Source organism: Hevea brasiliensis, chromosome 4 (assembly GCF_030052815.1).
Source record: "Hevea brasiliensis isolate MT/VB/25A 57/8 chromosome 4, ASM3005281v1, whole genome shotgun sequence".
NCBI lineage: Eukaryota > Viridiplantae > Streptophyta > Magnoliopsida > Malpighiales > Euphorbiaceae > Hevea > Hevea brasiliensis.
In genome coordinates, this window is record NC_079496.1 from 17,509,792 (window position 1) to 17,523,059 (window position 13,268).

A 13,268-nucleotide genomic window follows, 5' to 3' on the forward strand; every position below is an offset into this window, starting at 1 on the left:
GTGAAATAAAATAATTATCATATTATAATTTTTTGTAAATAAATTACGAACGGATGTGTTTATTAACAAGTAGATGTGTCTGTTAATAGACAGACATATCAATTCTATACAAACAGTCACAACTGTTTGTATAGGTGTCTGTTAATAAACAGATATGTCTATTCTATACAAAAAGTCATAACTATTTATATAGGCGTCTGTTAATAAACAGACATGTCTATTCTATACAAAAAGTCATAACTGTTTGTATAGGTGTCTGTTAATAAACAGACATGTCTATTCTATACAAATAGTCATAACTATTTGTATAGGTAGCTTTTAATAAACAGACATGTCTATTACACAAATAGTTGTATCTATTGGAGATAGACAGATGTGTCTATCAAGTAAAGGTGCCATAACTTTTCATTCTTTATAAATATGGATGAGTTTTTTTCAATCCATATATACTACTTCTACTTCTTCTTCTTTTCTTCTAGTCTCTCTAAATTTAGTTCATATAAAGAGTTCTTAAGGGAAATCTTCAGAGTCTTTGTCACAGATTTCGTGCTTTGTTGTATCCTGGAGGTATATTGCCATAACATTGCAGCAATCTAGTGGGGGCAATTAATACCTTAAAAGATAGTGATTCATCACGCTTCAAAGCCTATTCTACACCCACTGTCTCAACAATTTTAAGGTATTAAACGCAATAGAGTCTAAGGCTATTTTCGTGATGAATCAAGAGTTCGTGAAACTTGATCATTTTAAGGAACAACTTATATTCACTGAGAAGGTGAAAGCAGATCAAGAAAAGAAGATGAATTGCCATGCAGATGTCGTATTCTCAATAACTCATCAGATAGGCTATAAGATTTATTTTCCTCTGAGAAGCCTCCAAAGGAAATATGGAATTCGTTAGAATTCGAATACAGTACAAAAAAAAAGGTATGGATAAATGTCTCATTATGAAATATTTTGAATTCTAAATACTTGATAATATGCCTGTTATGGATAAGTCCATGAGTTGCATATCTTTGTTTCAAAGTTTAAGGATTTGAAAGTGGTAGTTCCTAAATCATTGCAATTAGGAGAAATAAGAGCACATCATACTTCTAGTTTGAATGATTATAGGAAGAAATTATTGTATGCCACATACGACTTTTCTCTTAAATAGATTCTGAAATACATACACATTAAAAGTTTTTAATGTGATAATTTATTTTATGTTGATGACATGCTTATAATTAGAAGAAATATAAGGTTATATTATGATGCTAAAGCTCATGGTGAATGTGTTAAAGAAGATAATAAGATTTATGTGCATAAGTCGAAAAACACTTTTTATATGCATAAATCCTAATTCATATTGATTGTGTCTATCACTAACTAGGTGGGGATATTGTTAAAAATATTAGTGATAGGAAAGTTTGTCTCATTTCAAAAGAGTTATGTCTGTTAATTAAAAGATATCAAAATGAACAGTTATATCTGTTGTAAAAGGTATAAGTGAACAAATATAATTGTTCTAAGATATACAAAGTGAATGGTTGTATCTGTACTAAGAGGTATAAGTGAATCATTGTATCTGTTCTAAAAGGTATAAGTGAACGGTTGTATATGTTCTAAGAGGTATAAGTGAACATATGTAATTATTCTAAGAGATACAAAGTGAATAGTTGTATCTGTTGTAAAAGGTATAAGTGAACAGATGTAATTATTCTAAGAGATACAAAGTGAACGATTGTATCTGTTGTAAAAGGTGCAAGAGAATAGATGTAATTGTTATAAGAGATACAAAGTGAACTGTTGTGTCTATTCTAAAAGGCGTAAGTGAACAGATATAATTATTCTAATAGATACAAAGTGAACTATTATATATGTTTGAAGAGGTGCAAATGCTTTATAAATAGCAGTTTAGAACAAAATCTATTAACCTTTCTTTTTTGTCTCTTCTCTTCATTTTTACCTACAATCAATATTATTATTCTTTAATTTTTTCTTGGAAGAATTTTAAAATTACTGTCTAGATTTATATTTTAGTTATTATCCTTGAGGGATCTGCCTAAACTACCTAGCTGTAACATAGTGGAGGTTTTACTCTTTGTCAATTTCATTATATTGAGGGAAACAAATACTCCATATGATATTTATTACAAATTGATTGGAAATTTTGGTAGAATAATTACTCAAATTGAGTATACTAATGCTATTGATAGCTTACTATATGCTATGTGTTACACTAGACCTGATATTGCTTTCACAGTATTTAAATTATCAAATTATATTAGTAATATTAGTATGAAATACTGGAAAGAAATTTTAAGGTTTGGATATTAAAAAAAAAAGAATTATAAACTATAAATTATTCTGTGATAAATTTCCTAATGTGCTAAAACCATATAAAGAGTTGTATTCATGTAAAGAGTTGTGTCTCTTGGCCAAAAGATGTAACTAAATAAAAAGATACAATTCTTCTTAATAGTTACATGTATGAAGAGATGAATTTATTGGCCAAAAGGTTGATACATTTTGAGTAGTAAATATAAGAGCCTTACAAGTCATTTGTAAGAAGTGACAAAAGGACAAATGAATATGCATTTGTGTGTATGTGCAAGTTTAGCTTGGTTCTTTATTGTTGGATACTCTCATTTTAAACAAGTTATGGAGCAATTTATTTCTACAAAGAAGGTACAAATCTAGATTGTGAATTGTTTATGTAGTTCATGTTATAAACATATGATTATATGGTTGACTAGTGAAACAAATATGGTGGAGATCCTAGAGTTATACAAATGCCAATTGAATAAGTAGTACTAAGAATAATAAGTCAACCTTTGGTTGGGTGTCCACTTTAAGTGGAGATTCTGTTTCTTAGGCATCAAAGAAACAAACTTGTATAACTCATTCTACGGTAGAATCTGAATTTATAACTTTGGCGAATGTTGGTAAAGAAGTAAAATGGCTGAGAAACTTGTTATCGGATATTAAGTTGTGGCCACAACCTGTGCCATCTATTTCTTTATATTGTGATAATCAAATCATGATGGTTAAAGCTTGTAGTAAAATATACAATTGAAAGTATATATAAGCTTAAGACATGAAAATGTAAGACAATTAGTCTCTAATGGTGTTATTACTATGTTTATGTTAAATCCTATAATAATCTAGCAAATCCTTTAATAAAAGGGCTCTCGAGAGTTATGATCATAAGTACATGTGCTGATTAGGATTTAGAATATTCCATTAAATTTACTAATGATGGAAACCCTACTTTATAGTATTATTACTAAATAAAGTTTAAAGGGTAACAACAAATCATTAGTAAATGTTGTAATTATAGTATTTAATGTACTAAGTTAATGGAATGAAGATGAGTATTTATACTCTTAATGAAGTTTAAAATTATTACAAAGGAAACTTCACCTATATGAACATAGGAAGTGGTGCCGCTTCAACAAAAATGAGAATAACTTTTGTAAATGTTCATGAAAACAGGAGGTAGCACAAGGCCATATTTGTGCTAAAATTTTGGTGAACTTTTTAAGTCGAATTAATTGATTCGTGTGTGTAGTATTTCCGGTTCTATTTAATAGGAATCTAGGTTTAAGCTAAGGCCACCATGATTTCTTTAGAACTTTGAAATACTTACACTAAGGAAAAGTTTAAATCAAAAGATACTTTTCATTATGCATGAAACAATGAGATCTAACAATATAAGCTAAGTGGGGGATTGTTATAAATAGCTTGTATGTTAGATAGTATAGAGAAAGAATTCCTATATTGTTAAAATATAAGAAAGTGAAGGAATGACAAGAGTGAAATATGTATAGAATTATATATATATAATTCAATATATATTATTCTATTATGGCACTTGACAAGTATATGTGTGAAATAAAATAATTATCATATTGTAATTTTTCGTAAATAAATTACGAACAGATGTATTTATTAACAAGTAGATGTGTCTGTTAATAGACAGACATATCAATTCTATACAAACAGTCACAACTGTTTGTATAAGTGTCTGTTAATAAACAGACATGTCTATTCTATACAAAAAGTCATAACTGTTTGTATAGGTATCTGTTAATAAACAGACATGTCTACTCTATACAAAAAGTCATAACTGTTTGTATAGGTGTCTGTTAATAAACAGACATGTCTATTCTATACAAATAGTCATAACTATTTGTATATGTAGCTTTTAATAAACAGACATGTCTGTTACACAAATAGTTGTATCTATTGGAGATAGACAGATGTGTCTATCAAGTAAAGGTGTCATGACTTTTCATTCTTTATAAATATGGATGAGTTTTTTCAATCCATATATACTACTTCTACTTCTTCTTCTTTTCTTCTAGTCTCTCTAAATTCAGTTCATATAAAGAGTTCTTAAGGGAAATCTTCAGGAGTTGCTGTCTGCAGATTTCAGGTTTTGTTGTATTCTGGAGATATATTGCCATAACCTTGCAGCAATCTAGTGGAGGCAATTAATACCTTAAAGATAGTGATTCATCACGCCTCAAAGCCTATTCTACACCCACTGCCTCAACAGTGTGAACATTGAAGAGTTTCCTTCTGAATCTTTTTCACAGTTTTTACTTCAAATTCTTCAGGTTCATGATCCAGAGACTTGCGCCAAAATTATGCAATATCCTGGAAGATTTGAAGCACAAGGAACCTGTCTCTTTGGCAAAACAAACACCTTTCCAGCACGAAATCATTAGCTTTGCTATTCAGCTCCTTCATGACTGGACTGCTGCTAGGGAATCGAGGGGTGTTCTTCGGGTTGGTGTTGTCAGCAGCAACAATGCTTCTCAATGGAAGTGCCCTCCTGATCCTATATATGGGTTCGTTAAATGCAATATCAATGCAGTTGTCTTCGAGAATCAATTTGCAGGTCTTGCGCGATGCCCGTGTAGTTGTAATCTCTGCTATGACTTGTTCACTACCTAGTTATTTGCATCAAGAAAGGCTGAAGCTAGAGGGTTTCGGGAAGCCATTAATTATAGTTAGGTGGGTCTTGCGAGAGGATGTCCATCGGGTTATCTTTGACTCTGATGCCCAAGAAATTCTGCATGCATTGAGTTCGCGTGCTGACAATGTATCTGAGTGTGGTACTATTATTGCTAATTGCAAGCTGCTTTTGATACGAGGAGCTTTTGATCCGAGGAGATGAACTTTATTGGCAGAAATTTTTCTATATTTATAATATATTTTTGTTTTTTAAAATTTCAGAAATTTGTTAGAATTATTTCAGAATTTAAAAATTAAGTTTTAAATTTTTATTCCATTTTATTTTAATAATTTATTTAAAAATATTTTAAATGATTTTATATTTTAAAAAATTATTTTGAACTTTTGAAATATATAAGGTGTTCCAAATTTTTAAAGATTTTTGAAAATAATTTATTTTATATTCTAGGACAAAGCAAAAAAAAAAAAAAAAAAAAAGCCAATAGTGAATTAAACTGATCTAAGTGAGTTGGATGGTGAATTTTTTAACCAATTCAAACGCACCCCTGTCGTCCGTTTCTCTCTTTTCTTTCTCCCTTTTTCCCTGTTCTATTTTCTCCCTCCCCTCTCTTTCCCTTTTCTGGCGAAGCCAATGCTTGTTATGGCCATCAAAGCTCCCTTGACCGTCAGCACCCCTTCTCGCAGCTGAATGCCATATCCTCCTCCGACTGGAAAGTTTAGCTCTTTGATGAAAAATGACTCATAGGTCCCCTTGCTTCAAATGGCTGAATCTTCTTCTTTAGCTACCTCAAGTCGGCTTTCTTGGGCTCTATGAGTTCCTCTCATCATGGGCTTCAATTTAAGAGCAACATGTGCATCACAACTTGTTATAGTTTGTGTGAATCTAGTAATTGAACACGTTGATGCTTATCATGTATCGATGCTTGTTGGTTTATGTGAATTGAGCAATCAAATCGTTCCTTTTATTGAAACTCTCTTAATTATCATCATTGATGGTTGCCTGTTACTTTTCGTTAAATACTTTGATTAATTATTGCTGCACAATGATATTTTATAGTGTGTTGACATAAGCAGAAATTATCTTTCCTATTAAATAAGTCCACCTCAAATTTGGTGTTTATCAACTTCAACATTTCAAAATATAGCTCTAATATCACTTGTAATGAAAATTAACTCACAAATTAAAAAAATTTAATATTTAAAATGATTTCACAAAACTTACTTCATAAATAAATTTACTATAAAAAAATAAATACAATCACCAATTATGTTTCCCACTCCCTCACAAATTCAATATACATACCCACAGCCAAAGTTCTCAAATTTTTTTGGCTCACTGCATCAAACTATGGCCACACACACACACTCTAGGTTTTTTTTATCTTTTCGTGCGTGCTCTCAAGGATCAACCTTCAGTCGGTGCCCCCTTTTCTTTACTCTTATAATCATTCCTGTGCAACTAACATGTCCACTTCCTCATTTAATTCAGGAGTGTCCAATTTGAACCCACAAATTCCCTTTTTATTTTTTCTAAACTTTTAATTGAAATTCAATCTTGCTTATTAAATTTTAACTCTAGATCTTAGGCTATGTTTAATATATGGCATAATTAAAATTGTAATGTAATCGCGATTAAATTATATATTTTATTACGTTGTTTGATAACATAAAAAAATTTGACATAATAGAATTACCATTACTTAATGTAATTAATTATAGTTAAAATAACATAATGTCATTATATATAAAAATTGATGTAATTTGTCAATACTATTACCAACACGATTAGGCTACCACCACTACTTCTATTCTATCATTACCATCACTACCACTACCACTACTACTATCATTCTGTTACTATTATTGTCATCACCATTACTTAATCACCGTCATTACCACTTAGTTATTGTTACCTCTACTACCATTTGACCACTACCACTATCATTACCCCATCTTATCACCACTACCACCATCTAACTACTGCTGTTACCACCACCATCATTTAGTCACTACTACCACTGAAGTATCAAACTACTTATTATTAACATTAGAAATAAATTAAATATTAAAATAAAAATTATCATTACATTACAATATTTATATTTTTTATTTTACAACCAAACAGAGAAATGTAATAATAGTTATATTATATTATATTATAATTTTGATTACATTACATAATTTATTACATTACACTCTATTAAACGTAACCTTAATTTTATTTGAATTTGAACTCAACTAATTTTTCCAATGCCAAAGATATCTCTAACATTGTCTTCCATCCATTTTAATAGACATTCTGTGAATGGTTAGACAACAACAAGGATTTCTTCATCTGTGCCTATAAGAAGTTCTGCTTTAGTCCATTTTGTCTGCACTGTGATCAACAAGAAGGCGCAAGCTTGGCAAGTAAGGCCGCAGATTAAGCCAATCCACAGACCCTGTCACAAAATCTCAATTAAAAATAATATATAAGGAACTTGGGAAAACTTACTTAAACTTGGTCTATTACGAATTCAATAAACAAAATATGAATTTTACCTATTTTACATATTAATCTTTTAAAGCACGTGTATTATAAATGTGTCACATAATTTATGATGTAACACCCCAAAATTTTAAATTTTATTATTTTATGAGCATTTTTAGTATTTTAATTTTATTTAAATTTTTGGAAATTTTTTTGAGATTTTTCGGATTTTAAAAATCGGGTTCGATTTTCCGAAAATATAAACTTTGATGATTTTTAAAAATTAATTTAAAGATCACGTGGCAAAACTAAAATTATATTTGGAATCTACAAATTTTTCTGAGTTTTCTGGAATTTTTTTCGAAATTTTTGGACCTCGTTTTCGGTCCTGAGGCAAAGTAAAAATTCAAAATTTTGTATCCTGAATCGAACGGGCCGAATCGAACCGGACCGGATCAGACCGGTCGAATCGGACCGGCCTTTTTTTTTTCTTCTTCCCTTCCCCACGCGCGTCCAACCTCCTCCCCTTCTCTCTCTCTTTTCTCTCTCTCTTTTCTCTCTCCTCCCTCCTCCCCTTACCGCACCGCCACCTCCCCTGCCTCCCACCTCGCTGGCGCGCTGCCTCAGCCCTCCCCCACAACCGGCCGCCTCCTGGAACGCCGGAAAACGACTCCAGAAGCAACGCGCAGCACACGCGCGATCGTTCACCTTCCCGCCAAAATCCGGCCAATCCGGCCACCAATTAGACCGGGTCTTGTGTCTAAATTCATCTACTCGTCGAGAGCTTTCCATAGATACCAAGAACACCGAAATCCATCGAGCGGTTTGTCCAATTTTTGCCCGAGAAGTTTTAGCCCATTTTGACTTTCGGGCTAGATTTCTCACAAACCGTAAACCCCACGAGAAAATCGAGAGTACCAGAGCGCTCCACTCGTCGAGACCTTCGCGGGGATATAAATTTCAAAATTTTTTGACACCGTTTTTCGGTGGGTCCCACGGAACTTCACAGTGTTTTTTCGAGCATTAAATGAGCTTAGAAAATTCTGAAAAATTTATTTACTAACCCCCGTATTGTGGGCTTCGTGTAGGTATCCTCAATTCGCGGAAATTTGATAGTTGACCGAGTCTGTAAATTTTCGGCCAGACAAACCCGCTACCGGAAAAGTCTCCGAATTGGACCGAGGTTTTAGCTACCCCCCATTGTCAGATGTCCTGAACGCGTCCCAGAAGTCGGAATCGGCAAAGGTAAACCCGAACCTTGCTTTTTCGTAATTTTCTAGTGCTTAAATAGGATTAAAAAATTCATAAAATATTCGTGGTAGCTCATAAAATTATAATTCTTTTTGCAATAGCCTAGTAATATTGCTAAGGACCGTGGGGCAAAGTTTTAGAATTTTTAGAGCTTGTTTGGATAGTTTTTGCAAAAATGATCAATTATAAGGACTAAATTGAAATTTTACATATTGTGATGGATGACTGATTTGATGGGCCTAGGAGGGGCTGTGTGATGTGATTGAGTTGTGGATATATGGATTGTGAATATAGAAGTGTGTTTTGAGCCATTTTGCAGGTTGGGTAGGTCCTAGTATAGGGGAGACTTTGCCGGATTTTCGGCACGACTTAGGACATACTTGGTCTTTTCTTGATTTGTATGGAGTCATTTGTATTAAATAATTATAATGTAATTGTCAGGTGACCCGGGACAGCCTTCTTCCTCCGCTCAGCCGCCACAGTGACCGTTGTCCAGTCTGTGAGTAAAATATTAATTTTAATTGTAATTTCGATATTATTATATGTTCAGGCATGCCCATGCATCACCTATATGTATGTATCTATGTAGTTAAACTTTAGGCACGATTTATGTTGCATTCATAACTGTGAAAGTGCCATGTATGTTGTTGTGGTAATTTGAAGCAGTGTGCGTGCGTTGGCGTGCGTGTGATGTGGTGTGGACTATGGATAGGACGGGTAGGCACGGCTTGAGATCTTCGCTGGAACCCTGTCCTTCGGGGTAGACACGGCTTGAGTTCTTCGCTGGGACCCCGATTTGGTTATTAAGTGGAAGTCCGAGCTGAGTTCTTCACGCACGCTTAGAATTAAGAGAGTCAGATAGGGATCACCCCATATATATATGATTGATATTGCTGGGTGCGTGAGTGCTCAAAATTACCTTTTTACTGTTATGATGTGCAATTATTGCTGTTGTTGCATTTCACTCTACAGGGTGCATTAGTTTTAGATAGTTATAGAGATTATGGTTAAAAATTGATATTTTACTCTCTGAGTCGAACGCTCACTCCTGTTCAATATTTTTCCAGGCCACAGGAGGATATTTTTGAGGTTAACCTGCTTTCTTCCTCGCAGGTCGATTATTAATGTTTGTATAAACTTGTTAAATCTTAGAATTTCCGCATGTGTTAGAAATATTTATTTAATTTGGGTCTGTAAACTAAATTATTATTTTGGACCTGTAAACTTAATATTCTATGCATGTTTGATGGATTGGATGAGGGAGCTGAGCTCCCATTTATTTTTATGCTGATGACTATGTGGAGGGTGAGCTGAGCTCCCCAATTGAGTATTTATTGTGTTTACAGGTCGGGTGAGTCAAAAACTCCCCGTTGGTAGGTCCATTTTATGGCGGACTGTCCGGTTCATTTCTTGAAAATGGGCCCAAATGGGCCTTAGAGTTGGGTGATGAATAGTTAGGCTTACTACGGGCCTCGGGGCTTTAGGTCGCCTGTGTCCTAGTGCCGGTCCGGCCCATAGGTTGGGTCGTGACAATTGTGGTATCAGAGCTTAGGCTCCAGATTCTTAAGGAATGTTTGTCTAAAGTGTTGGGAAGAGTCTACTAGGAGTCACATGCCGAAAAATAGGGTCCACATTCGTCTTGCATTGTCATCATTGCTTCTAGTTTCTGCTTCATATAATTATGTATAAATATGAGTCAATAGAGCTGTGTAATGAGTAATTTTGAATTTTGTGGGCTAATGCTGCTGAATTTCAGGAAAATGCGTAGAAGGTGAGAGCCGCCATCGCACTGTAACTGCATGTGCCTGACGAGGTGTCAGCACAAGATGAGGCGCCTGCCCCGAGGAGGCGGGTTAGGAGGCCTAGAGCTGCTCAAGTAAGAGTAGCCGCCAGCTCAGATCGCCTTTTCATGGCACAGGGTCCCATGGACCCCATGGCAGCTACTCTAGCTGGATTGCAGAGAATCATCGACATGATGGCGCAGTATATGGTCCACCCCCCACAGCAGCAGCAGTCCACCGCACCAAGAGGAGAACCTTACAAACAGATAATAAATTTCAAGAAATTGGTGCCTAGTACTTACGATGTGTCTGATGATGCATATCGGTTTTTGGATTCCTGCAGACAGGCAGGGACAGAGCTGCAGTTGACTGACAGAAGACTTATAGAGTGTATGCAACATGTCATGGGGCCTATGCCTAGACAATGGATGAATGACTACATATTACCTCGGATGGAGGGTTTATCGTGGACTTAGTTTGTGGAACTGTTCATCAATCGGTTTGTGCCAGAAAGCTTCAGGGATCAAAAGCAGTGGGCCTTTGAGGCCTTAAGACAGAATGGCGTGTCCAGATGAATATGCTACAGAATTTCTGGAGTTGAGCAGGTATGCCCCTACAGCAGTAGCTACAGAAACTATGAAGGTGAAGAGATTCCTAAAGGGGCTTGACAGGAGGTATGCAAACCTGGCCATGATGTCTGATCAGTCTTTTGACGTGGTAGTTGATCGAGTCAGACAGATTGAGATTAGCTATGCTGTGGATGACAGCGGAAGGGCAAAGAAAAACAGAGCAGAGGGTTCTTCAGGTGTTTCACACATGGGTACTACGGATAGTGGTGGCCAAACTAATTACAGAGGAAGAAGCAGAAATAAGAGGAGTGGATTTAGATACAAATCCTGAGGGTTCGCACTGTGCATGATCCAAAGCAGGTGGTCACAGTCAGGTACAGCAGCCTGGTCCGGTTCAGATCCTCCTTGACACCTTGTGCACAAGTGTGGAAGAGGACATTCAGACCTTGTATGATGGGTTCGTATATGCTGTGTGTGGCCAACCAGGTCACTTGGCTATGGAATGCCTCGTGTTCAGTGAGCCACAGATGGGGGCACAAGGTTTTGTTGCAAATGTTCCTCGTCGATGTATCCGGTGCTTCCAAAGATGGCAGCGATGGTTCATTCAAGTACAACAGGCCGAGGACAAGGGGGACATGGATTTGGAGGCGATCAGAGGTAGAAGTCGAGATCGTGGTTCTGCCACTCAGGGTAGGGGTCAAGCTCGGGTTTTCACCCTGACCCACCAGGATGCTCAAGCTTTAAATGCAGTTGTGGCAGGTATTCTTTTGGTCTATTCCTATGAGGCTCGTGTTTTAATAGATCCGGGTGCTACGCACTCATTTGTCTCCCCTGTGTTTGCCATGAGGTTGGGTAGAAATCGTACAACCTTAGAATGTCCTTTGTCGGTAGCTACCCCACTTAGTGACAACATAGATATAGATATGATTTTTCCGGGTAGCCCAGTAGTAGTGGATGGAAAGATCCTCCCAGCAGACTTGGTTCCTCTACCAGTGATTGATTTCGATGTAATCTTGGGGATGGATTGGTTGGCAACTCATTATGCCACCTTAGACTGCAGGAACAAAAAGGTGTATTTCCACATACCTGGTGTGGAAGAGTTTAGCTTTGATGGTGACAGGAGCGTGGCTCCATATAATTTGGTGTCAGAAATTAATGCTAGAAAAATATTGAGGCGTGGATGCCAAGGGTATTTGGCATTGGTGAGAGATACATCTGTAGAAGGTGCCAACATGAAAAATGTTCCTGTTGTCAGAGAATTCATGGATGTCTTCCCTGAAGAGCTTCCAGGGTTGCCACCAGAAAGGGGAATAGAGTTCTACATTGATTTTGTTCCGGGTACAAACCCCATATCAATGCCACCTAACAGGATGGCCCCAGCAGAATTGAAAGAGTTAAAGGAGCAACTACAGGAGCTGTTGGACAAAGGTTTCATACGTCCGAGCACTTCACCCTGGGGTGCTCCTGTTCTATTTGTGAGAAAGAAGGATGGGTCATTGAGGTTGTGCATTGACTATAGAGAGCTGAACAAGGTGACTGTGAAGAACAAGTATCCACTTCCTCGGATCGACGATCTGTTTGATCAGCTCTAAGGGGCTAGATTCTTTTCCAAGATATACCTGCGATTAGGCTACCATCAGTTGAGAATCAGGAATGAGGACGTGTCCAAAACAGCATTCAGGACAAGATATGGTCATTATGAGTTCTTGGTGATGTCTTTTGGACTCACTAATGCACCAGCAGCCTTCATGGACTTGATGAACCGGGTGTTCAAACTATTTTTGGACCGTTTTGTCATCGTATTCATAGATGACATTCTAATATACTCTCGAACCGAGGAAGAACACGTGTGGCACTTGAGAATGGTGTTGCAGACTTTGAGGGAGCACCAGCTATATGCCAAATTTTCAAAATGTGAATTTTGGCTAGAAAGCATCTCATTCTTGGGACACGTGGTTTCTAGTGACGGCATTCAAGTGGATCCCAAGAAAATTGAAGCTGTAACTGATTGGCTTAGGCCTACAACAGTCACTGAGGTGCGAAGTTTTCTGGGTTTAGCTGGCTACTATAGGCGTTTTGTGCAAGATTTTTCCAGGATAGCGGCTCCCTTAACTAAATTAACTCGGAAGAATGTTCCATTCATTTGGACAGATGACTGTGAGAGGAGTTTCCAGAAGCTTAAGGAGTGTCTAACCACCACCCCTGTGTTGACACTACCTACGAGTGGTGAAG

At 36.2% G+C, this 13,268-nt stretch overlaps 1 protein-coding gene across 1 annotated transcript in view; it reads right to left on the bottom strand.

Annotated features, from left to right (window-relative positions):
* Positions 1-7,129: 7,129 nt before the first annotated feature.
* Positions 7,130-13,268, bottom strand: part of LOC110666296 (protein DETOXIFICATION 18-like) — a 38,239-nt gene continuing 32,100 nt past the window's right edge. Inside the window, exon 7 of the mRNA XM_058145488.1 lies at positions 7,130-7,406. Within this exon, the coding sequence (XP_058001471.1) occupies positions 7,275-7,406 (132 nt within the window). The 3' untranslated portion in view covers positions 7,130-7,274. The remainder of the gene's footprint in view (positions 7,407-13,268) is intronic.